Genomic DNA, 26,928 nt, shown 5'->3' on the forward strand with positions numbered 1-26,928 from the left:
CCTGAACTGTCCTATTGCAGATTGTCATATCTGATTGTGCAATGCTAGATTTGTTGGCGTTGGAGAGGCAAAGGCCACTCTTGCTGAACTTCACATAGGACTGAATCATGCATGCAGATAATTTTCACTTGGATCTTTTAATCTTTGAATGGGAGCTGCCTAGAGTTTCTGGAAGATCAGCATCTACATATCAAATCAAGTGAAATAAATTTTTTGGAGAGCTCAGCATAAGTTAGACAGTGACTGGCTATAAGTCACGGGCTGCCAATACCACTTATCAGCCTTGTAACTGAGGCTGTCAAGACAGAGTACATTTTTTTTGTATCACAACACAGGACTGAGGAAAACATGTTAAAACAATTGTCTGGATAAGCTGTAAAACAAACGAAGCATAGTATTGTTATTGGAACTCAGTAATCTATCTGAAAAGTCTATGCCATAAAGGCAATATTTAGTACTCTTTAATAACTTGTTAAATATTTAGGTCTTGTTCAATTAATGAAATCTGTTTATTAGTCTTGATCCTACAGCTTCATTAATCTGTTGAAAAACTGTTGAAAAAAAATCAACAGGATTTTTGAAAAAAAAAGAGATTAATATTAAATTGAATATAATACTTCAAACTTTGGAATTTGATCTTTTAAAATGTTTTTTTGTCTAGGTGGGGTTAAGCCATGTGCATTAAACTGTTTAGCAGAAGGTTATAACTTCTATACTGAACGTGCTCCTGCAGTGATAGATGGAACACAATGCAATGCAGATTCCCTGGATATTTGTATCAATGGAGAATGCAAGGTATAATACATAAACATTGCACAAAAGTAAAATAAAATATTTTAAACATTACATAAAAGTAATTTAAAATATTTCTATACCGCAACATCCTCTAATGAAACAGCTGTCAAGAAAATTCCTTTATTAATCTATTGGAACTACAGTTCCAGAAGCACTGACATTTTACTTCATTTGTTTTATAGAAAACTTAGAGCCAATAGGACAAGAAATAACAAGGAAGCAACTGCTTCTTAATTATTTCTCTCTGCTTTATTCTTTCCTGATTAGAAAGCAGTGATGGGATGCTACCGGTTTGGCCCTGTTCTATAGAACTGGTAGCTCTGAAGAGCAGCAGACAATGAACCGATTCGGTGTCTGCTGCTCTGTTTGGCCTACCCGCCCACCCAGGTTCTTGGCTGTCTTTTATTTCCTTTTTATTTTCAACCTCAGCTGCTTTGCACGACACAGCTGAGGTTGAAAAAGCAGGAAAGAAGAGGATTTTCAAATGCTGCACACCCTCGCACAGGGCTTGTCAGCTGTCCGGGCAGCACAGCTGAGGTTTTTAGGAAATGGTCTACACACACATGCAAAACGCACTCTCACCAGGGGTGGGATTCTACCTGCTGGAGAACCGGCAAATCACGCCACTGGCTGGCCCCGCCCTGCTCACTCACTCCTTACTTGGCATGCGGCCATCAAACTTGCCTGCTAAGTTGCTATTTTTCCTTTTTTTTCCCTCGGCCACCAGCTGTTCTGCTGTGCCAGGGGATTTAGATTAGCTAGAAAGAAGGAAATGGTCGGATTTACATACATGGTGTGTTTTGAGTTAATTTTGTGAGTTTGTTTACAAGCAAATTTTATGTGACAGACTCAGGGAGCTGATTGCAGAAAGATAGATCTCTGGATGAATCTGTGATTCTGTGAGCAACTCAATCTGGCTGTCTGCTTTGCCTGATTTTGGATAAAAGTTGCTCTTTTTTATAAAAAATTCAATATTTACATAAATATTTATAATATTTACATACAAGCCATGCCCAGCCAATCACATGAACATCAAGCCATGCCCAATCAGCAAGCCACGGCCAGCCAGTCATATGACTACCAAGCCACACTCACAAATTAGCACCGGTTGGTAAGAAATTTGAATCCCACCCCTGTTAGAAATCTGATTTATACTCCTGAACTTTGCCCTTCGGCTTACTTTTTACAGGAAAATAGTTTCTCCCTTCTCATTTCTTTTGCCATGAAGACGGAAAACTTAAAGGTGCAATCTTTCTATTAGATCATGCAATTTCCTTAATAAATGTCCTTGTTACATTATATTTTAAGCATCTATCTCTAAATACTCTTATTTGGAGTATTGTTTATACTCATATATGTTCTCTGCTAAATATGGACTGCAGTGAATGAGATTTCCAACCAGAGTTATCTCAAGTTTCTCTATAAATGTGTTATAAAACTGCTTACATGATTTAGACAATTGGGAGGAAAAGCAAACAACATTCTAAATGGAAACAGCCATCTCAGACAACTCAGAAACTGGAAATCCCTGAATTTGATCTTTGTCCTTTAAAATGGAAAAGCTTTGAGAAGCCAATTAGCTGGCAGCATCTAGCAAAATCACCTACTAGCAGAACCAGAAAATGAAAAAAAAATTATGACAGATTATAAAAATGCAATAGGAATAATTTGCCTAATTGTAAGCAATTTAATTTTAATTCATTTTAGGTGAAAGAGAATTGCAAACGATATGTTAAAGTATTTCAGGGATTATATGACAAAAAGTTTTATCAATCCTAAGGTTAACTGGTTATAAAAACATGTAAGAAGAGACTAGAAAAAGAATATTTTTGTGAATATCATGCCAACTAGACATTTAAGAGGCAATTCTACCTACCTAGCCTACTTAGTTCATACTAGTGTGATATTAAATAGCCCTCCCAAATATTGTGAGAAACTCTTTAGATTTGAATATATGGACAACAGAGCAGAGAAATAAAGAATGGTACTTCTAGCTGAATGAATAAAATTGCTTTCAACAAAGAAGGAAGAACTTCAGCAATGATTTTAATAAATTAAGAATGCTGTTAATTTGAACATTTACAACTTAACTGAAGAGACAAGAAATTCCCTTATTGTATAGTTATTCTGTCTGTACCTATTTTCAGCATGTTGGATGTGACAATATTTTGGGATCTGATGCTAAAGAAGACAGGTGTCGGGTATGTGGTGGTGATGGGAGTACATGTGAAGCTATTGAAGGTTTTTTCAATGATACACTGCCCAGAGGTGGTAAGTCTCAAAGGTTATATTGTTGTTGTTGCTGTTGTTGATTGTACAGTCAACCATATGCTTAAACTGGATTTGGGATTTTTATCCACATTGAATCCTCCTCAAGAACCTGGAATAGGCAGATATTGTTGTTTGATAGTGTTAGGATATTGTCACAAACTGTATTACTATTATTTGACAACTATTTAAAAATAGATCAGGTAATAGCCACCTGGATGCTGCCATTTTACTCTTGTACACTCTTTCTAGAGTACTTACTAGATACATTTACTTATATAATTCCCAGGTCCATTATCTATTGTTCTCTGATGCATTGTAAAATTGTAGTGAAATAGCTACTCCTCATACAAATGAAAGCAATATGTAAAGTGTTTTTGTTTCTTATATTTACATCATTGTAATGGAATTATAGGTCTCTATGTCTTGACTGCAACAAGAAATAATGTTAAGATCTTTTGAATTCTTGCTATGTAATTGCGTTAGTTATTAAAAAAAATTAAAAGTGTAAACTGTTGCTTTTATCAGTGAAAAAATTGTCCTGATTACCTTATAGGCTACATGGAAGTGGTTCAAATTCCTAAAGGTTCTGTTCATATTGAAATCAAAGAAGTGGCAGTGTCAAAAAACTATATTGGTAAGTTAATGATCTCATGATTTAATGCAAAATCTCATAAATGTTTCTGGGTTCAAAATAGCTCTCAGATAGATTCCATATAAATAGTGTTGCACTGGCTGCACTGACTTTTTTTTTTAATCCTTCAAGTCACTGTTGTCACCTGGCGACTGGTTTCTTTTGGAAGTGGTTTGACATTTTCATAGAGCTCACAGAAAGTGACTAGCCCAATGCTGTCCAAGGAGGGTCTAGCACTTATGCTGTCCTAGTTTTTAGCCTTATGCAAAGTGGTTTAATATATAAATGGCTGGAGTTTTTTGTTGTTATTGTTTTAAGAGACACTATGAAAACCTGATTGAGACATATTATTGGAGACAGGGGTTAACATTCTTCTTGCTGTGGCTCTGATAACATTTACATTGAAAGCTTGTATTAAACTTGAAAAATAACTTCCATTAGTGCCACAGTAAAGGGGAAGAAACACATCTATATCCACTTTCATCTCTATGTCCATGTTCTCAATCCAAATTGTATATACCGTATTTGCCGGCGTATAAGACGACTTTTTTGCCCCGAAAAACATGCCTCCAAGTGGGGGGTCGTCTTATACGCCGGTATATCCACTGCCGGCTTCGGATGCTTGTTGGACGCAGCGAAGGCGCCTCTGGCTTCCTGGATCCCCTGCGTCGCTTCCGCTTCATCCCGCTCGCCTCGCTCCGCCCGAGGCTGCAGCCTTCCTGCTCTTCCCACGGCCCCTGGCACTCCGCCCTGCCGCTGCAGCCCTGGGGATTTCTGGAGGGTGTTTCTGGTGGTGGTGGGGGGTCGTCTTATACGCCGGGTCGTCTTATACGCCGGCAAATACGGTACCTATCGTTCTGAAGACAAAAACTACATACATTAAATACACACTCACACACACACACAGTTTTATTCATAAAATTTCTAACTGGCTTTTATTATTAAAAAACAAACTACCGCAAGGTCTTTAACTTGCATTTGTTTCCATCATTATAGCAGAAATAGAATCAGATAGGAGTGGGCTAAATTATGAAACATGCATTACAATATCATAATACAAATGTCATTTATGTATTTAGCCAGATGATTTTCTGTTTGATGATATATGTAAATATGTTATTGCTTTGGAATCATTGCTATTTGCTACATTGATATGGATTAGTTATAAGTCTCTTTCCATTTCAAATGGAATGGAATTCCTCTTTGTGGGAATGAAATAATGATTTCTCTGGAGCATTTTGTCAGTGTTTTAAAACTAAGAGCTAGTAATGTTAGTAAAACTAGACAAACTTTGTATTACTTTCTTGCTTCCAGAGGTTTCTGGAAGTTATTATTTCAATTAATTTATTTCTAGTGTTTTTGGATAGCTAACATATAAGTAGATTTGATGCTGACTGGAAAATTCTGGAAGTTGAAGACACATCTTAGAGTTCCTCAGGTTGAGAAACAGTGCTCTATGACCTTGTTTGGTGTATTAGGAGTAAGAAAGTATATATTGTAGATGGAAATTCTGTTTAATTACTTCTACCTGGTTTCGGATGTTAGTGAAAGTTACTAAGGAATTCAGAAAACTAAAACTTCTATCTATGATTTCTCAAACATTGTATTTAACCTGCTAATTTTCCCATAAGCCATAATCATAAAGCCAAGAATAAACAAGAATAAATTCTTGTTTGAAGAGGAAAGTAACAAGTTCAGTACAGGCATTTTGGCTCATATCCAATATAAATATGACAGCAGATAAAGCTTCTTAACTTATTACTGGAGTGATATCAAGGATATCAAGAAAAAAAGGGAAAACTTCCTGAGATTTGCTATCCCTTCCCTCCCTCCTTTTGAAATACTGCTCACATACAAACACCCTCCACGAAGTTATTTTGCCAAGTAATATAGTCAGGGGTGGGCTGCTACCGGTTCGCCCTGGTTTGGGTGAACCAGTAGCTAATTTTATGGCTGTTTTATGACCAGTTCAGGGAACCGGCAAATTGCACCCCTGGCTGGCCCTGCCCATCTCACCCTGGCCTTCCCAGGAGTCCCCACACGGTCCATTTTGGATCCCAGATAAGTACAGAGCCTACACAGAGGGCGAAAAATGGGCCTCCCAGAAGGCTGGAAACGGGTCCATTTCTGGCCTCCAGAGAGCCTCCGGAGCCCGGGGAGGCCGTTTTCACCCTCCCGGAAGCACAATGAAAGCCTTCAGAGCCAGAGGAGAGTGAAAACGGGCTCCCCACCGAGGTGCAGGAGGTCGACTAGGCCACACCCACCATGGCCACACCCACCCAGCAACCAGGCAGGTTGCTAAAAATTTTGAATCCCACCCCTGAATATAGTAGTTTGTTAATTAGAATCATGTAACGTGATGAGACTTTTGAGGAGAAAGAAGCCCACTGATTATTTTAGTGTCTATAGTTATTTCATTATAGAATGAATCTGAAACAAACAAAATGTTAAAAAAGTTGTAGTTGGATTATCACAAAATAACTAAAAACAAGATGTATTTGAAAAATAAATGTATACCATTATACCATGTATATTTAGCCAAGAGTTAATCTCATTCAACATACACTTCTGAGAAAACATGCATTGCATTCTGCTATTATTGTGAAATATTTCCAGCAAGTTAAAACTAACATTGGTGCAGAGTCATTTGTAAACTTGATTCTGAATTTAAAACAATTAAATGTATAAATTTATGAATTGAATTGAATTCTTTATTGTCATTGTACGTATATAGACAGTATATATACAATGAAATTCACATAACATCCAGAGACCAGACTCAACATGCACACACATATGACAATCCCCAAACACCTCCCCACTCAACAAAATTCTCACCTCCTAAAAACACACAAGCATCCACACAACAGACCAAGTAATACTGTTCAGCAGCTTACTGATGGTGGTCCTTAAGTTCATTGTTAAGTGCAATTATAGCTCTGGGATAAAAACTATTCAGAAAATGTGTGGTCCAAGTTTTAATTGTTTGGTATCTTCTGTCAGAAGGCAACAGTTCAAAAGATTGTAAGCAGGATGGGAAGAGTGAGAATGTTCCTCAAACAGTGAGATGCGAGGATGTCATCCAGGGCTGGTAGCTGGAGCCCAATGATATTCTGGGCAATTTTAAAGATTCTCTATAGAGCATTTTTGTCCGCTACAGAGCTGCTCCCATACCATACAAGAATGCCATATGTCAGGACACTCTCAATGGTGCTGTGGTAGTAGGACAGAAGTAGATGCTGAGATAGATTTATCTTCCTGAGCATTCTCAGGAAGTACAGCCTCTTCTGTGCCTTCTTTACAAGCATGTTAGCATTCATAGTCCATGAGAGTTCCTCCGAAGTATAAGTGCCCAGAAATTTAAAATTACCAACCCTCTCCATCTCCTCACTATTTTATGTACAATGGTAAATGTTCATCTCTCTTCCTCCTGAAGTCAATTCAGGAGAAATAAGTTCTTTAGTTTTTTTTGGTGTTAAGTGTAAGATTATTTTCTTTACACCACAGTGTCAGCCCTTGTACTTCCTTTCTATAAGCAGACTCATTGTTCTTATTAATGAGTCCCACGACTGTCGTGTCATCCGCAAATTTAACAATTGTGTTGGTGTTATACAATGGGGTGCAGTCATGTGTGTACAAGGAATAAAGGAAGGGGCTTAGCACACAATCCTGGGGAGGGGGGTTTTCCTGTGCTTAGTATCAGAGTAGAAGAATGGTGAGATCCCATCCTTATTGACTGTGGCCTGTCAGAAAATCCTTTATCCACAAACAAATCTTCTGATTTATACCCAAATTGGACATTTTAAGAAACAACCTGTTGGGTAGAATGGTGTTAAAGACAGAACTATAATCCACAAATAACAGCCTTGCGTAAGTTCCCTGTTGTTCCAAATGATTCAATACAGTATGGACAACAATAGACATAGTATCATTAGTTGATCTGTTACTCTTATATGCAAATTGGTATGGGTCCAAAGTAGATGGAAGACTAGCCTTAATGTAGTTCAACACCAGTCTCTCAAAACATTTAATGACACAGATGTTAAAGCTACTGGTCTATAATCATTGAGAGATACCACTACTGTCTGCTTAGGGACTGGCACTATAATGGATGTATTCAGGCAGGTAAGGATAGAGCACTGTGACAGGGATAGATTGAAAATATCCGTGAACACTCCAGCTAACTCTGCAGCGCAGTCTCTAACAACTCATCCCATAATTCCATCTAGCCCAGGTGCCTTTCGGGTGTTAATATTTTGGAAAGCATGTCTCACATCAGAAATCTGCAGTAGAAGTGTTATCTATCGATGGTAGATGTTAGTGGTATACTATCAGTGATAGATGCTGGAATGATAGTCGTTCCTGTTTCCACCTCAAAATGGCTGAAGAATTGATTTAGCTGCTCAGCCAAAGAATCACTACTGCTAGACACACTATTTTTTTTGTAATAAATTTTTTATTTTTATATTTCAAAACCATCTCTTTTGGTGAACAATGTGGTTCCAGATTTTTACATTTCAATACAAACATGACCTTAGTTACATATTTATCTTTCATATTCAATTTTATATCATATCATTACTTTTCCCATTTTCCTGTAAATTTTCTCAAATATTCTTATATTCATCACACTTATTTTATCCATTTTCAATTCATATCTTATTTCATTTTTTAGGTATTCTCATGTCTTATTTTTTAATATTACCTAAAATTCTAATTTTGTTTTGATATTTATTATACTTTTATCTGTCACATTTGTAATTTTATCACATACTTTTATTTCATTATTCAGTAAGTTTCATCTTAATTCTAATAGTTCAAAAACTACCCCCTTTAATTATCAATTCTAGTGTACCACCCTTATGTCTTATACATTCTTCAATTTACTCCCCTTTAATTCATAGTAAAAATTTACCACAATATAATCACTTTTTAATTATCACGTTCTGGGTTAATAACAATAATCTCCTAACTACTACATATCACATATGCATATATACTGTATATTAAGTCAGATTCGCACGGTATTCTTTCTGTCAATTACATTCTAAGTCATTTATTTCAAATGTATTAATCTATTCAATTAATTATAGAAACTGATATTAATCTTTCTATTACAATCCTCATAATTAATATTAATCTTTCTATTACAATCGTCATTTTAACTTTATTCTTCATTTTATTAAGTATAATTAGTATTCTTATCACAATCTCCCATTTTCACATTTATTCCAGTTATGTCTACATATGATTTAACAGTAAACCTTAAAAAAATCAAATAAAAATATCAGTTCCAATCTTTTCAATTTTAAAATCTATATTCTTGTATATCACAACACATTACCTTGCAGAATCCCCTTTCCTATTCTTTATCTACCCATTATCTGTAGTTCTCCTAACTGTATAATTTCTTTTCCTTTTATTCGCTTCCTACATCCCCTTATTTTCTGGTCCTTTCTCTTATTCCCCCGTTTTTAATGCTTGTTGTTCCATTTTTTGTTTAGGCTGGCTTCTTCTTTGTTCAACTCCTTCCCTTCTGGTTCTTTTTGTTCTTCTTTGTTCTTCAGCATCGCCATTTCTAATTTTTGTAATAGAATACTGCACATTTCCATTCTTTCATGCATCATTTCCTTTATGCTTCTTAATTCCAATTTTATTTCCACACAAAGTTCTGCCATTTTTGTGCACTTTTAATTTTTATTTTTCCCTTTCTTTAATATTTAAGTCCGATCCAATTGTCCAATAATTTATTTCAACCAGCGTCTTTAATATTTATTTATTTCCAACAATAATGTCCATAAATCTTTATTTCCAGGTTCCTTCCGTTAATTCCTCTTTCAATTTTTTCCAAAGTCACCAAATAATTCCAGGGCAATTTCTTCACACTTTTTTTTAATCTTTATAATATTCTGTTTTTTTCATTTTTCAGGGTTTCTATATTATTATAACAAGTTCCTCTTGTTTTATTATCAAGTTTCAATTTAAAAAGGACCAAGCACTTTTCAAAGAGTCACTGAAATTTTTTCTTTACCATTAGGTGGTGCTTTCTATTATGTCCAAGTTCCACCCTTTCTTTTCACTATCTTTCCCTTTTTAGGCTTTTAAATTCCAATAATTCAGTAATTCCAATTATTAGCTATTATTTCTTTTTATGCCTGTTTAGTGACAAAATCATATATTTATTCAGTTTAATTGCAAGTCTTTTATAGTTAATTTTTTTTCTTCTAACTTCCTCTTTCAATTTAGTTCTTTTCAAAGTGCTAAGCCACTTTCACCTGTTTCCAATTTTCTTATCTCTCTCTTTGGCCACTGCTTTTACAGTCTTTTCTAACAATTTCTTTATTTCTTAACTCCGGGGTACCTTAATGTCCATAAATTGCACCTGGTTCACACTTCGCTCACGACTTCTCCGCTCCAGCACCATCTTATTTTCCCGGACTGCCTCCTGTCTTCATGGTGGCCATTTTTGGTCACCGCTGCAGCTCGTATTCAGAGGGTTTTTTTCTTGTCGACGAGGGGAGATTCTTTCTTCACCACCCCTCCAGGGTGGTTCTGGTTCAATGAGGGAACACAGAAAGAAACCTCGCACGATCGCGGATTTCGCTCTGACGTGACAGGAAGACAACCGGAAGTCCTAGACAAACTATTTTTGTTGCTCTGCCCCATAATTTGTCGCAGACCTTGCCATACTTGACGAGAGTCCAAAGTCTCAAAATGATGTTCAGTCCTCTGTCTGTACGTAGCTTTAGCATTCCTGATGCCCTTTTTAAATTTAGCTGTTGCCTCGCTGTACTGTAGCGCATCACCAGAATGGAAAGCAGCATTTCTAGCTCTTAATAAAAGACACACTTCTCTATTTATCCCGGGCTTGTTGTTAGAAATCACCTGTACTTGTCTGGTGGTAGTGACAACATCAATGCAGCTTTTGATATAAAACAGTACTGTTGAGGTATAACTATCAATATTGTCCTCCTCAAACAGTGCCCATTCAATGCTCCTAAAGCAATCTTGAAGTTGCTCAGATGTACCCACTGACCACACATGTATTTCTCTAATTGATGGTCTGATTCTATTGACATTGCTGATTGTAAACTAATTTTATAATTTTATTTTCCTGTTGAACTAATTATTTTAGCATATAGTAGAACCTCTAATCATGAACACTTTTGACCATGACCAAATCGGTTCCAACCAAAATATTCACAAAATGTTTGAATCTGGTCAGGAACACATACTCGGGTGGTGATCAAACACGACCCCTGACCCAGAAATTCCTGAAGATGAAACATTAGAAGATGAAGAAATCACCAAAGTTATGGAACAAATTATGGTCGTGACCAGAGGTTCTACTGTATATGTTAAATATAAGGATTAAAAAACCTATATTTTGAATCATTTATTGGTCAAATCCTTTTGCAGTGTCAGAAGGGAATTGTTCATTAAAAAAGCATTGAAATGTGGAGTAGGAAGTCATCTCTTCCTCATCCATATGATTTGAGTATTCTGCATTATAAAAACTAGAACTAGTTAGCTGATTATAGCATATTTTCTTAAGATATTTAGTAGTCAAAATTACAATACTGATTAATTTACAAATTTGATTCAATTTTTAAAATATTGCAATAAATAGCAGAAAATTTAGTATTAACCTTGAAACACTTCCAGAATGATCAAAACATTCTGCTTAAAGCAAAATGCAACTGCTTCAAATGGAGTTATTTTGAATTGTAAACAGTTTAAATTTAGGATGGTTTGTATACCACTCTTGGTTCCTCCATCAGACCCCTTAAGTGAAGCCATTGGTTTCCATTGTAGAGGATTTCCTTTAAAAAAAAAAGAACTTTAATAATACATTTCATTTTCCAACAAGGTCACAACAAGCAAGCAAGTTTTAAGAAGCTATGGTTTCTATAATATAATTCCACTTTCCTTCATATCCTTCACTTTGATATTTAATGAATGTTCTTATACATTATTTCTATCTTCATGCCATTTATACTTTTTTAAGCTTTGAAAACTGAGGATGATGATTATTATATTAATGGAGCCTGGACTATTGATTGGCCTAGAAAATTTGATGTTGCTGGAACAGCTTTCCATTACAAAAGACCAGCTGATGAAGCAGAAGCTTTGGAAGCTTTGGGCCCTACTTCAGAAAACCTTATAGTCATGGTAAAGTATAAACTATTTCATTTTATTGTTTGTGTATCGAAGAGGTAATCTAGCCTTCTGTATTGCTCATGAGAGTCTTTTCCATTTAGAACCTCATTCAGAAAATATTGTTTGTATTATAATCATTGCATTATCTCTAGCTTTTGAATAGTGTTTCCTAGATAATAGACTTATGCTGTTTTGAAATGTATCCATCTACTTCTAAGCCAACTGAGGTTTCTAAAATATAAATATAATCATTTTTATCTGGTATTGTCAAATTTATATTCAGTATTTATATTGTTTTGAAATTAACCGTATTGTCACTCACTCCTACCAATAGTCTACGGTTAGTCTCTGCTAATCTGTTAAGCAATTTGGATATAATTGGGGAACAACATAATATATCACTTTCTTTTGCTACAGAGCTGACAGAAATGAATACCATCTCATTTTCAGGAAGATAAGAATCATATCACTTAAATTAAAATTGAAAAATCCCAGAGTATTAGAAATATAATCTAGTTTTGTTTTCAATATAAATAAAAGAAATATTGAACACAGTAGTCCTTGCAAACTGACCATTTTTGAAACCATTGCTGAAAATTATGACAGTGATAAGAAAGGAAAATTACAACTGATCCTAAAAGTTCTGTCATCACAGCATCCCTCATAGTCACACGATTGCAATCTGGACACATGGCAACTGGTTCTCACAACCATTCCAACATCCCGTAGTCATGTAACACCATTTCCACATTTCCCACAAAGTCAAGGGGAAAGCCATCAGAGAAAGTTGCAAATCACTTTGGTAAGTCACTTGTCTCAGCAGCAATCCAGCCTAGGGTCCTGCCTGTACACCTCGCAGGCCACTTGCACATTCTCCTGTGCTGAGCAACAGTCACTTCAGGCCTCGTCACATCATGCTGGCCACTTGCACACCATCCCTCACCCAGCAAAATCCACTCCTGGACTTGCCAAGCCTTACCTGCCTGCTGGCCTGCTTGCAAGCCACCTGAACTCCCAATGACTCCCAATCTTAGCTTAACAATAGCAATGAAGGTTTCCAGGATTGCTGTCGCTAAGCAATGTAGTCACATGATGTTGTGCTCAAAGACTGCATTGCTTAGCAACATAAATTCTGGTTCCAGTTACCATTGTTAAACAAGGGCTACTATATACTTTATCAATTATGATTTGATTATCTTTTTAAACCTAGTATAATTCTATGGTAACATAAGTAGAAAACACAAATATTTTTATATAGTATATGTTATTCAAGACATTGCTGGAACATTATTATGTTCCAGCCTAGAACTGGAACTAGAAAAATTCCTGACATAACAATTAATCAATGGAACAATTTGCCTTCCGAAGTTGTGAATGCTCCAACACTGGAAGTTTTTAAGAAGAGATTGGGCAACCATTTATCTGAAATGGTATAGGGTTTCCTGCCTGAGCAGTTGGACTAGGAGACCTTCAAGGTTCCTTCCAACTCTGTCTATTCTATTCTATTCTATTCTATTCTATTCTATTCTATTCTATTCTATTCTATTCTATTCTATTCTATTCTATTCTATTCTATTCTATGGTCAAGTTTAGGTACTATGCAATAAACATACTGTATGTATATACTAGTTGTTTCTTTTTCTGCCACTCTTTAAAGCAGTCATATCCAACCCATAGCCTGTGGGTCACATACAGTCCTGGACAGCTAATAATGTCGTCCCACGAGATTGTAAACTTTAAAAATTATTATATAATTTTTTTATAAGTAATATCATTTGTTATATTTTATATGCAGCCCAATATAAGTTTTCTTCACTCAATGCAGCCCAGGCAAGCAAAAAGCAGGGGTGTCAAACACACGGCCCCGGGCTGAATGCGTTTGAGTTTTTCTCAAAAGTCAAACTGAAAGTAACTAATTGTTAATATTTCAGTATTAATATACCAAAGTGTTTTAATGATAAAACCAGTTATTTTCAACTGCAGATTTTACTACAGGAGCAAAATCTGGGGATAAGGTATAAATTCAATGTTCCCATCTCTCGTACTGGCAGTGGTGACAATGAAGTTGGCTTCACATGGAATCACCTCCCTTGGTCAGAGTGCTCTGCTACTTGCGCTGGAGGTAAGTTAGCTTCTAACCATCTTGAAATATTAGCTAAGTAGAAATATATGAAATATTTATAATATAATAAAGGGAAACATATGTTATTTATGTTAACAGAAACATTATTGTTAACAAAAAATGGGGTACAAACCACATTCTTACTTCTTGAGTTTTGGAGCGGGGCACAATGTTTATTTCTTTGTTAACCAAAAATTATAAATAAGCCCATCCTAATATACTATTATTGTACCATAAAATCAGCCCACCAATACTAAGTAAAACTGTATAGTTTTAACTATCAGTATGTGCTGGAGTTAGTCAGTTCATAAGTGGGTTGTCTGTAATAATAAAGGGAAATGTCTATGGAGATTCTCAGTCATCCAGGTCATGGTTGTCCCAAAGGTGCTTTTTTTTCAAGTGACAACTGGACTTTCTTTGAAGACGTTTTGTTTCTCATCCAAGAAGCTTTGGGGAATATTTGTAACTCAGGGTTGAAATGAAGGGTACTTGGTGTTCTCTGAAATTGGTTGTTTTCTTGCAGACATTTCATTACCCAAACTAGGTAAGATCATCAGTAGTAGTAAGGGCTGGAGTTTGCTCTCAGTTTATATTCCTTTGGGTGGTCTTAGAAATTTTTTGGTTGGGCTGTTTATTGTTGGCTTGTTTGGCAGTTCCTTGATTGGGATATTGTTTACTTGATTGTTAGTCTGATGTTAATCTATGCTTGTCTGGTTGCTGATTGCTGATGGGGAAGTATTTTGGTCTTTTTGTTCCCTTGTTGATAGACTCTTTTACATAATATATAGATCAGTGGTGGGATTTAATTTTTTTTACTACCGGTTCAGTGGATGTGGCTTATTTTGTGGATGTGGCTTAGGGACCATGTGATTGGGTGTGTGTGGCTTATTTGGTGGCGTGCTTGGCAGTCATGTGACTGGCTGGGCATGGCCAAGTCGACATCACTGACTTCTTTGCCCTAATGACCTACAAAAAGAAGATATACAAAATGGTAGTTTATTATTTCATGCACTTACTACTTAAATAAGAATAAAACAAGTACACAAACAATGAAGGAGGTACACACAAGTACTTACATAAGAATGATAAAAGTGCTGCGTGTCTTCTATGTCACTGACTTTTTTGCCTTAATGAATGACCTGCAGAAAGAAGATATTTTGTTAAGTTTTAAATTTTGTGTGCTTACTACTTAAAAAAGAATAAAACAAATACACAAAACAATGAAGGAGATACACACAAGTACTTACATAAGAATGATAAAAGTGTGGTGTGTCTTCCATGTCACCAACTTCTTTTGCCCTAATGCAGAGGTCCCCAAACTTGGCAACTTTAAGACTTGTGGACTTCAACTCCCAGAGTCCACAAGTCTTAAAGTTGCCAAGTTTGGGAATCCCTGCCCTAATGAATGACCTACAAAAAGAAGATATAAAAAAGGTAGTTTATTATTTCGTGCACTTACTACTTAAATAAGAATAAAACAAGTACACACAAACAATGAAGGAGGTACACTTACATAAGAATAATAAAAGTGCTGTGTGTCTTCTATGTCATCAACTTCTTTGCCCCAATGAATGATCTGCAGAAAGAAGATATTTTGTTAAGTGTTTAATTTTGTGCACTTACTACTTAAATAAGAATAAAACCAGTACACACAAACAGTAAAGGAGGTACACACAAGTACTTACATAAAAGTGTTTAGTGCCCTCCTCGCTTGCACTTTTCTTAGTTTTCACCTTCGGATCATTAGGTGTGTGATGATGTGCTCGTAACCATTTTGTGACAGTAGGAAGAGGTTTCCATTCTTTTAGAGGTAGGCTAATCACACTAATGGTCATCAGGTTGGTTATGTTAGAATAGTTAGGCGACTTCTCTGTTCTGAACATATGAGGTTCATTTTTGAGAAACCCTTTTCTGCTTCTGCTGAACTTACAGCAATTGTTCTGACAATATATTTAGCTTTTTTAATATTGTCAGGAATTGCATAGTTCTTTGAATCTTTTAAAACATTTTCTATGAAATCTCTATAATTGTTGATATTAATTTCATAATTAAAGATTTCATTAAAGGTAAGCAATTGCTCTTCAGCTTCTGGCCATGGAACTACAATTTCTTCAATATTCCAGTAATCTGTCTCCAAAAAATGGAGAAATCGTAATTTATCTGTGGTGTCTTGCAATTGGCTACCTGTTTCTAAATGTTGACAATCCATTAGTCTTTTCTTCAAGTTTATTATGATGCTTTCCAAAAATCTTTCCCAAGGAAGTCCAACAAATCGATGATTTTGTACAAATTTTATATTTTTGAAGGTTTCTGAAGTAATTAATCCATTAACCTTTTTTTTCATAGGGACCCTTTCACTGTCTGAGCATTTCAAATGGTTTAATTGATCTCCGCACAAGTTTTTCAGCCTTTATAATGTCAGTATTTCTTCCTTGCAGTGCATTTGACAGAAGAGATATTTCATTGAGAATATCAATCATCAATGCCAAATCATTTTAAAAATATATATTTTCAAGACGGGCAGCCATACCAGAGTATTTTTCATTTGCATGAAAGTACTGATGTAGCACTGGATAAGCACGCCATACAGCTAGGATTGACCTTAAACTACAGGCCGCCCATCTTGGTCCCAAAACTCTACCAATCTTTACAATTTCAATTCCAAGTTGTTTAGATATTTCAAACAGTTCATTTTGGCTCTTACAGGACTTATGGAAAATACTGTGTATCTTGTCAAGAAATATTTTGAAATGATTCAGTTGCTTAATGTCCTTTATGGAGACACCTAAAACAAGTTGCAGGCGATGGTTTAAGCAGTGCCATATTATGATGTTATGATGTTTTGCTAATTGCTCACTCCAGATTTTCTTCCAAGAATAATACTGGCACCATCAGAGCAAAATGCTATTAATTTTTTTTGCAGATAGTCTATAGTAAACCCAACATTATGCAAACTTTCCAAAACTGAAGAACATATTGTCTATGCATCTTGTTTTTCCAATTCAACAAGCTAAACAGAAATTGTTGGTGGATTATCTGAATCCTCAACTTTTACGAAAACGATCACAATTGATTTGCATGATAGCACTGAGGCTTCGTCAATAATTAAACATATTTTCAGGTTCTGTTCAATAATGCTAGTAAACATTTTGGTTTTAATTTCTTTTGCAATGAAATCAACTATTTTCACTGCAGTTCACCGTGAATGCAATCCTACTCCAAGATCTACACCCATTACAGTTTGCAATTCTACCTGTCCTTCTATGTCTGAAAATGATTTACATCTTTGTGCCAGACTGTAAACTGTCAAAAATAATCTACAAGTAGTAGATAAATATTTGTCAGACATCTTATCTACTGATTTCATTATAGCGTCCTGCTCCCCTTGTTTTAAGTTATCACTACAAATGGCATGAGCTTTAGATGTAAAGTGTTCTTTCATTTTTTTTTCTAAGAGAAGCTTGCTGAACTTCTTTAATTGTCCCTGCCGCCTCAATCTTGAAATGTTTCCACTCCTCGGACACATGAACACCTTTCTCTACTGCAAAGTCATGTTTTGCACAGTACTTACAACCTAATTTTTTCTTTGAAACTACCAGCCCCTCATACTTCTCTTGATAACTTCTATATTGCTGCAATGTCCAGCAATCTGGAAGATCAGGAAGGCTTTCAGTTTCGGAAAATGACTTGCTGTTTTCTCCACGTTCAATTGGTGGCAGTGCTGTTAGTGACCCTGACGGTTGTGGATCTGTTGTGTCTGATTCTGATTGTTCCATTTTTGGTTTCTTGGCAAAGAAAGCAGTCAAACTCTGTTGTCTTTTCATCCTACTGCAAAAGACATAAAACAATACTGTGCTTTGATTGGACTCGATTGTGGCTGAAAGCTGAGGACTAAGGTAACAGAAGGGATCTCTGTTATTAATTATCTCAGAAACTAAAGTTGCTTGTCTCATAAAAGCAGCTGGACTTCATGTAAAATGTCTCCTGCATGCTGCAAGCATCAACATCAAAAAATGCTAGGACATGTTGTTATCATAACTACACAACTGAAAAATCACACTGTAACATGACTGGATTGGACGCAGACCCACAAAACTCCCTACACAACTGAAAACTACACACACACACTCACAAAGCAGATACATCTGAAAAAATCTAACAATATAGCTTTAATTTATAGGCAGATAACATTTCACACAATTTAAAAGAACTTCCATATACACACAATGACAATCTCACAAAGCAGCTGCTTTCTAAAAATAGAAAAGCAGCTAAATTTATATGACTATTTCCTTAAAAAAAAATTAACACACTGTTTTTTTTAAATCAGGGGACTTCAAACTTGACAGCTTTAAGACTTGTGGACTTCAATTCCCAGAATTCCTACTCCAATCATGTTAGCTTAGGAATTCTGGGAGTTGAAGTCCATAAGTCTTAAACTTGCCAAGTTTGGACACCCTTGGTTTAAATCATGAAAAAAAAAAAGCCACTTACCCAATTGAAGAAAGCAGGCAGGCAGAATCAGTTGCTTGCCAATGAGCTGGATGCATAGACAAGCAGTACAAGCAAGGCAGGAGGCAGGTCAGCAGCAGCCATTCGGGAATCAGGAGAAGGAGTCTGAACAAGTAGGTGCTTGCTCGAGGCTGGGGGAGGGAGGGAGGTGGGTTACTTTAGACCAAGACCTATGGGCCCTGGCTGGCTGGCAAGGAGCCCCAAGGGCATTTTGAAGCCCGGTGGCGGGGGCAGGCAGCCACAACGGGTAGCGGCCACCCCACAAGGGACCTGTGGTGGCTTGGGGAGCTACACCAGGCCGCGGATTGAGGCTGTGGCCAGCAAGGAGCTCCGGGGGCATTTTGAAGCCCAGCAGTGGGGGCAGGCAGCTGCAATGGGTAGCGGCTGCCCCACAAGGGACCCATGGCAGCTTGGGGAGCTGTGCCAGGCCATGGATTGCGGCTGTGGCTGGCAAGGACCTCTGACGATTTTTAGAAGCTCTTGGGGGAGGCCGCAACGGGTAGTGGCTGCTGCACAAGTGATCGCCGCGGCTTAGCCAGCTATGTGAGGTCCTGGGCTGTTGGCCACGGCTGACGGAAGCTCCCGGAAGCCCGTGGCGAGGCCAGGCAGCAGGAGGGAGCACTGGGGCTTCGGCAGCAGGGCACAAGCAATTGCAGTGGCTTGGCTGGCTACACGAGGTCCTGGACTGTTGGCCACGGTTGGTGGAGGCTGCCAGAAGCCCGGGGTGGGGCCAGGCAGCGGGAAGGAATTCTGGGGCTTTGGCAGCGGGGCACAAGCATTCACCGCAGCTTGGCCACCTATGTTGGGGCCCAGCATGTTGGCCACAGTCACCAAGGCTGCCGGAAGCCCTGGGCGAGGCCGGGTGGCGGGAAGGAGCAGTCCCTGGTTTCAGAAGCCCAGGGCTGAGACCAGGCAGCAGGAAGGAGCCAGGGGTTTGGGAAGCCCAGGGCCAGGGCCTGTGCCGTGTGGCGGAGGCTAGCGAGTCAGTGCTTACCTGGTCCTGTAGACAGAAGGAGGCCGGAAGTTCCATTGGGGAAGAGAAGAGTAGACTCAATTCAGAGTAGACTCAAATCAGCTTAGGCAGGCAAGCCACAGAGCAGACTAGCATGCACAAGTGATAGGACCACGTGGCGAAGCCTTTTTATAGGGTGGGCCTGGGATGGGCAGGGTGAGCGTCCTGTGAGTGGGGCAAGCAAGCAGAGAGAGGGAAGGCGGGGCAAGCAAGCGAGCAGCGACCATCGAGCAACTGGACTGATTTGGGGGCATGGCCAGCCAGAAGTTGCTACCAGTTCGGTGACCCATGCCAAATTCTTGCTACCGGGTCATTCGAACCGGTGTGAACTGGTTGAATAGCACCTCTGATATAGATATTGTTTATATCTATGTGTCTATTAAAGACTAATTTGTCAAAGTACCAGGCTTCTAGAAATTCCCTAAGCATTTTTGGAATTGGCTTGGTCTAGGATGGTCACAGTTTCCCAAGTGAAGCTATGGTTAAGTCTGTCAATATTTTGTGAAATAAAGAGTCTTCATCATGTCTTCTGACTGCTGGTTGGTGTTCATGGATGCATTCTGCCAGTCTTCTGACCGTTGATCCTAAGTAGTGGCTGTTGCAGTCGTGGATTGTCTGCATTATTTGGCTTTAGGATTCCTCCTGTCAGCCAATTCTTACACTGATTTTATAAAAAATGTCTTCATTTAGCCTATGTACAGGTAACTAACTGTTAAGCCTGGCATAATAGAACTTGTGTTTATTGTTAAGCATGTCATCTTCTTAATACCTTTTTAATGTAATATACATTACATTAAATATTACAATATATATAATATCTTTTTAATGGAAATAGAAATATGAATTAGAAATCAAGTTCCCTCTAGGGTTTAATGGTTCCCCTGGTTACTATCTCTTTTTAATATACTTTCACTTCAAAAAGCTGTTTCTCTCATCTTTTCTTAAACCAAACAACAGAAAATAAATATTGAAGGAAATAAACTGCCAGGGAGAAATTGGGAGAGCGAGGAAAAAGGTCAACACCTGTCCTTTTAGTCCTTCCAGTTATACCACCATGTGTTTGTGTCTATGCTATATTAAGAGTTGAAGAGATTAGTCTGTTGCCTGAACCATTTCCCTTAGTCCCTTCCAGTAGCAATAACAATGTTCCCTCCTTGTTTTCTCTGCCAAGAATCACTAATTATCTCCCGATTTCTGTTTTTTCCTTATTTTTAATAAGTATTTTCATCTAGGTATTGTATTTTTAAATTTATAAATTGTATTATCTCTTCTAGTAAGCTGAAGTGAAAAGTTATTTTAAATAAATACATAAATCAATAAGGATTGCTGTCTAGTTCTTACTCCTCTATCTGTGTAGGTGCTAATAGCTGTGGATTTTCTATCAAGTGTTTTTTATTTTTGTTTTTATTTTTCTGTCTTAAAATCAAACCATTTGTCATTCTGTTTTATGCAAGTATTTACATAAAAGGAAGAGAAGAGTTTTGTTTTATTTGTTTTCCCTGTTGAAGTGTTGAGCTTATATTTCCTGAAAACATGGTAATAGGATAACCCTGATGAAAGTGAAGAAATGAAGAGGAGATGATATCTTAAATATACTGATTTCAGAATAACAGCTACAAAGCTGATTAATACTTACTGTGGAATGACCATACAGATGCTTCTTTCTGCTTGAACCAGCATTAAGAAATCCATTGATTCATTTCTTTGTTACTTAAATGATTTCTTCTGTAGCTTCTATCTCAGTTTGCATGAAAGGACTGGATTTAGAAGACCCACTGGATTAGCTAATATTAATGTACCTATTTTCAATTACTCTTATTCTCAAGTAATTATTCAAAAGTGCTGAGTAATTGAAAGTAGGTACATTAATATTAGCTTTGGAGCACAGTTCTGGCCAGTATGTAGACAGAAAAACAGACAGATAGACAGACACATAAAGTGTATATAGGGGACACAGTGACACAGTGACTTAATGACACTGGAACTGCTGGGAAGAAATGGTCTGCACTCTGGCTCCATGAGATGGAGTGAGCTCCTTCTCTTGATCCTTAGCTCCTGCCCACCCAGCAGTTCAAAAGCATGCGGTATTGTGACTAGATAAATTGGTACCACTTTAGTGGGGAAAACTTAGCTGCATTCACATGTGCAGAAAATGGAAGCCAGTGGTGGACCTAGCTGGACATGATGCATCATGGCACAAGACAAGATGAGGAAAAGACCAGTAGAGGAGCCTGGAAGAGCCAACAACCTGAGTACTAAGCCAGCTAATTGGTGTAAAGCTACTTCACTTCCTCCCACCACCTCATGCAATAGGCTCATAAGCCCTGAACAAAATGAACTGGCAATCTAGATTGTCAGGACTGCATTGTGTCTAGCACATGTAGATTTTCCTGACATTGTATGCCATATGCTAAATAATAAATATTTAGCTAAATATGCTAAATAATATGCTAAATAATATGCTAAATAATAAATACATTGCTTGAGGGATCGGTTTTTGTGCGAGTTGACAAATCTAGATTGTTTTAAATTCAAGAGTATATTACAATAACTATTATGTGGTTATTATCTAGGTTTTGGGACTGAGTTCAGTTTCTTCTTCAGTATATGTTAAAGTAATTGATTCAGATTCTCTGTAAGCTGCTTGTCTTTCTTTTTACTACTCTGCTACTTTGATATTAATCTGAGCAATCCTTTTGTTCTGACCTAGGCTTCCCCAAAAAGCACTAAGCAGAATTTTTGTCCTGGCAAACCTCCTTTTATTAAACAAAGGTGAATTTTTTTGCATACACATTCAGCCAAAGGCCTGGCAAACAGTCTTTCAAGGGTCTAATTAGGAGCACAGACCTTATCTAGTCTGAAGAGCTGCCAAATAAATATTTTCAAACGCAGTGCTGACAAGGAAAGGCTTGGCACAGAGTCTCAGAGATGCACAGACAGATCTTCACACTGCTGCAACAAATAAATTGTTTCTTGCAAAAGCCTCCTCCCCTTTTGCTTCTCTTTTAATCCCTATGTGAGGGGACACTCACCACCCACCCACTGTGGCCTTACTCTCATGTCAACCCTTAGTTTGTAATTGTTTTTTTCTTTTGGCAGCTCTGAGCATGTGCAGGCTGGAAACTGGCTCCAGCTGCTCCCCAACCTCACTGCTGTCTGACTCTGAAGGCAGCTGATGACTGCCAGGCTGCCCTAGCCCCATCTCTGCCTCTGATGCAGAGCCCTCGTCTGAGCCTTCCTCAGCTTCCAGGTCTCGGCCATGTTCCTCGCCAACCTCCTCACTGTCCGACTCTGCTGCCAGATCTACTAGCTGCCAGCGGGCCACAAGACCTTTAATCTGTTTGCTATTTCTGACAAACCTAAAGATATTTTGTTAGCAATTTGCTCTTAAAATATATTCTTTGTTGGCTTTATTGTAGTTATATAATAAAACATTGGCTTTAGATTAAATTATAAAATAGTTACACATTTACCTATACTACATGAAAGCAACTTTGGTGTAGATACAGTATCAGGACAGAAATCGTGAGACCAGGAGTTCTAGTTCCATTTTAGGAACAAAGCCTGCTGGATGACCTTGGGCTAGTCACTTTCTTTGCCTTGGGAAGGAGGCAATGGTTTCAGAAGTGGTTTGTAACTAGTCATTGGTTCCCCCCAAAAACAATATTCTTGTGGAGACAAAATAAGAAATTGATAGATGGATAGATTTTTCAGTGTTTTTTATTCTTGATAATTTTAAGATGTGTAGACTTCAACACTCAAAATTCTGCAGCCAGCATGCTGGTTGGGGAGGTGAAGTTCATACATCTTAAAATTGAAAAGATTGAGAAAAATATTTTTACACACAGATCATTAAATATAAATATTAAACATATATTAAATATAATATATTAAATATAAAATTAAATATAAAATTAAATATAAATTGGATAAATAAGATGTGAAAAGATTGCTTCTAATCAAACAATTTGTGATGCAAGATATTTTCCAGAATGATTCTCCATGTGGGAACTGAAGCTGTATATCCAGCCACAATGACATATCCAAACTTTGGGGCTGAGTGTCTTGTTTAACTATATACCATCATATATTTATTTGGGCAAGATTGTACAAGTGTAGAGGTCTGGTATGACATATTCCATTCGTTTCTGAGAAGGGCAACGATTTAATTTAGAAATTATGTTCCATAATCTGATTTTATATTTCAGAAGTCCTAGCATATTTCTGAGAGCAACGTAATAGCAATTATGTGATAAAAATTTTGTATGATAGAATCACAGGACTATGTAGTGGAGTATTGGATCCCTCCCTGTTCTTTATCATATATGCTTCTAATGCCTACTTCATAGGTATGAAAATTAATTCCACCAGAGGGACACTTTTTATGGTACTGTGTTTGAGCTTAATTGTAAACACTTGAGTCAGTTGCCAGACCTTTCACCAAACAGACATGGCATAATAAATTCACCCATTGGTGGAATCTGCTGTGGGGAGAATGCTTTAAGCATTAAGTCTGATACTTCTGTGCTCAAATATTAACCATTACAAAGATAGCATCTACATATAATACTTTCTTAAAAGCACCAAAGCCACTATTAAATTAACCATTTGTACTGATAACTTTAGCTTCAATATTATCAGTCCTATCAATATCAACTAATTCATTTTCAAGAATCTAAAGAGGGAATATATTTCAATAAAATATACAGTGTTTGGCTTTGCAATGGTGAATCCCATTATAAGATCTGGCATTTATATTAAGGATAAGTCCCATTTGCTACCAATATCATAAAACTACTGATATTGAATTTTTGAATTAATCAACCCTATCTCAACTGCTATTGCTGCCCTTTCAGCTAAGTATTCTACTTGAAAAAACAATTACTACTTGGGATTCTGTTTTGAAGGTGAAATTCACAGAAGTCTGTGGATTAAAGACATTAAAACAATATCTAGTGCTTTATTTTATTGGCCATTCTAACGGATGATAGATTTTGGATCCAAAATTGGTCTCCTTTTTATTGGTTGTTTTAGTACTGGCGCAAAAGTCTAAATTCTGAGTTGTTTCACTGCTTGATATATGGCTCCCATTATTGATCTGGCTGTTTTTCTAAAATGACTATTACACTCTTGGAAGCACACTGAGCCACTGGTATCAGTCATCGTACCCCAAGTATTAATGTTAGTTTTAACAGACACACTCTTACCCGTTCATAGTTATCATCCAAAGAACCAGTATCATACTTGACAAGTAGTACAACTCTTTCTAAGTGGCTGACATCCATAATTGTGGCTGACATCTTTAATTTTGCCTGACATCCTTGTGCTTTGTGGTATATTGACATCATTTCTCTATTAATTATTAGGAACAAATCTGTGTTATATAAACAGCTCCTATATGAAAAATCACTGTTCTAATCAGGTCTGACCTTGCTTAGCTTTTCAATATTGGCCAGCTAGATACTGCCACCTGCTGTGATTATTGAAATATTAGCAAATAATGTTAGGAAAAATAAGAATATTTAAAATATAACATTGTGTAATTCCTCTGCTGAAAACTATCCATTTAGTTTTTTAAGACACTCAAAAGAATTATCCCAAAACAAATACATGAAGTAATGTGATTTCTTATTATTTCAGATAGTTTTAGATATTACAAGTAATACTAAGAATATATTGGCGCAATATTAAAATAAGAACTAAGTTGTAATAATAGAGTTACATTATTATTTGGCAAAGCAAAGACCGATAAATATTTTATCAAAAAAACTATTTCAGATTCTCCCAGTTCCATTTCCTATTAATTGATCTCATGTATTGCAAGACTATTTTTTCATTTAAACATACCGTATATACTCGAGTATAAGCCGAGTTTTTCAGCCCATTTTTTGTGCTGAAAAAACCCCCCTCGGCTTATACTCGAGTCAGATTCCCCTCTGAAAAAAAAATGGTGTGGAGCTCCGGAGCTGGGCAGGCGCTTCCCTGCTTCCGTGTTTCCTTTGCAACTTTTAAGCATGGGGGTAATCGGAAGCAGAAAAGTTCTTGCATGAGGATATATTGTTTTTTCTTTTTTTAATTGTTTTTAGGGGGGGGAAGACCCACCGCCATGTGAGAATGCTCAGACACGAAATCTATCTGCCCGAAAATAAGTGTGTGTGTGTGTGGGGGGGATTTTTAACAGAGGGAAGATGTAGGGAGAAGGCAAAAGCAACGGAAGGTCCTTCTGGGGAAACTGAGGGGGAGACTCACCCTTGGTCCAGATGAGCCCCCTTCCCCGCCCCTAAGGAAGCAGAGGCAGCCAGCAAGGGCAGGCAAGCCCCACTTCACAGACTCTGTCCGTCCTCGCTCCCACCCAAACCCACCCAAAGCCACGAAATCCCCCAATCGCGCAGCCCAGAATCGCCCTCCCCTCGGGGCAGCAACGACGCCCGGTGTTTCCCGAGACAAGAAGCTTCGCCGTGCAATGAAAGCGCCCTGGCTCTAGGCTCTAGGCTCATAAAACAACGCGAGCCGAGGTCGCTTCGGCTCCGCTCAGCTTCGTTTCCTCAGCCCCAGCTGCTTTCAGTCCGCTCGGGAGGAGGGGGAGGAGGTGGTGGCGGCTGCTCGCGTTGTTTTCTGAGCTCTAGGCTCATAAAACAATGCGAGCCGAGGTCGCTTCGGCTCCGCTCAGCTTCGTTTCCTCAGCCCCAGCTGCTTTCAGTCCGCTCGGGAGGAGGGGGAGGAGGTGGTGGCGGCTGCTCGCGTTGTTTTCTGAGCTCTAGGCTCATAAAACAACGCGAGCCGAGGTCGCTTCGGCTCCGCTCAGCTTCGTTTCCTCCTCCTCCTCCCAAGCGGACTGAAAGCAGCTGGGGCTGAGGAAATGAAGCTGAGCGGAGCCAGCGACCTCGGCTCGCGTTGTTTTATGAGCCCGCGAGCCTAGAGCTCAGAAAACAATGCGAGCGCCGCCACCACCTCCTCCCTCCTCCCGAGCGGACTGAAAGCAGCTGGGGCTGAGGAAACGGTTGAGCGGAGCCGAGTGACCTCGGCTCGCACTGAGCCTAGAGCCTAGAGCCAGGGCGCTTTCATTGCACGGCGGAGCTTCTTGTCTCGGGAAACACCGGGCGTCGTTGCTGCCCCGAGGGAGGGCGATTCTGGGCTGCGCGATGGGGGGACTTCGTGGCTTTGGGTGGGTGGGTGGGTGGAGCCAGGACATTGACTTTAAGCGCTGCCGACCAAGTGTTTCACAAATACCAGTGGGACCTCTATCCACCACCACCCCTCCCTCTTTTGCCTCCTTCCTTCTGATCAATCAGGTTTTCCCAGTATTTGCTCACAGCTGCGTGCTAGGCTTTGAACGCGGGGATTTCTGATTCCCCTTACACGTGCGTGGATATGCCGCGGGGCGTTTTCTTCCACCCCACGGGCAGAGAACACTGACTTTCATGA

General features: G+C 38.2%; 1 protein-coding gene and 1 pseudogene across 4 annotated transcripts in view; one reads left to right on the forward strand and one right to left on the reverse strand.

Moving 5' to 3' along the window:
• The window catches only part of ADAMTS6 (ADAM metallopeptidase with thrombospondin type 1 motif 6), a 142,072-nt gene that overhangs the window by 104,109 nt on the left and 11,035 nt on the right, over positions 1 to 26,928 (forward strand). For all 4 annotated transcript variants that reach the window (XM_026670542.2, XM_087958364.1, XM_087958365.1 and 1 more), the window contains 5 exons: positions 662 to 795; positions 2,943 to 3,066; positions 3,620 to 3,700; positions 11,706 to 11,869; positions 13,841 to 13,979. In XM_026670542.2, coding sequence (XP_026526327.1) covers positions 662 to 795; positions 2,943 to 3,066; positions 3,620 to 3,700; positions 11,706 to 11,869; positions 13,841 to 13,979 — 642 coding nt within the window. The remainder of the gene's footprint in view (positions 1 to 661; positions 796 to 2,942; positions 3,067 to 3,619; positions 3,701 to 11,705; positions 11,870 to 13,840; positions 13,980 to 26,928) is intronic.
• On the reverse strand, positions 16,475 to 17,755 carry LOC148132565 (E3 SUMO-protein ligase KIAA1586 pseudogene; annotated as a pseudogene).

Source organism: Notechis scutatus, chromosome 2, assembly GCF_049901735.1.
Source record: "Notechis scutatus isolate UNSWTSFEM ecotype Mainland chromosome 2, rNotScu1.2, whole genome shotgun sequence".
NCBI lineage: Eukaryota > Metazoa > Chordata > Lepidosauria > Squamata > Elapidae > Notechis > Notechis scutatus.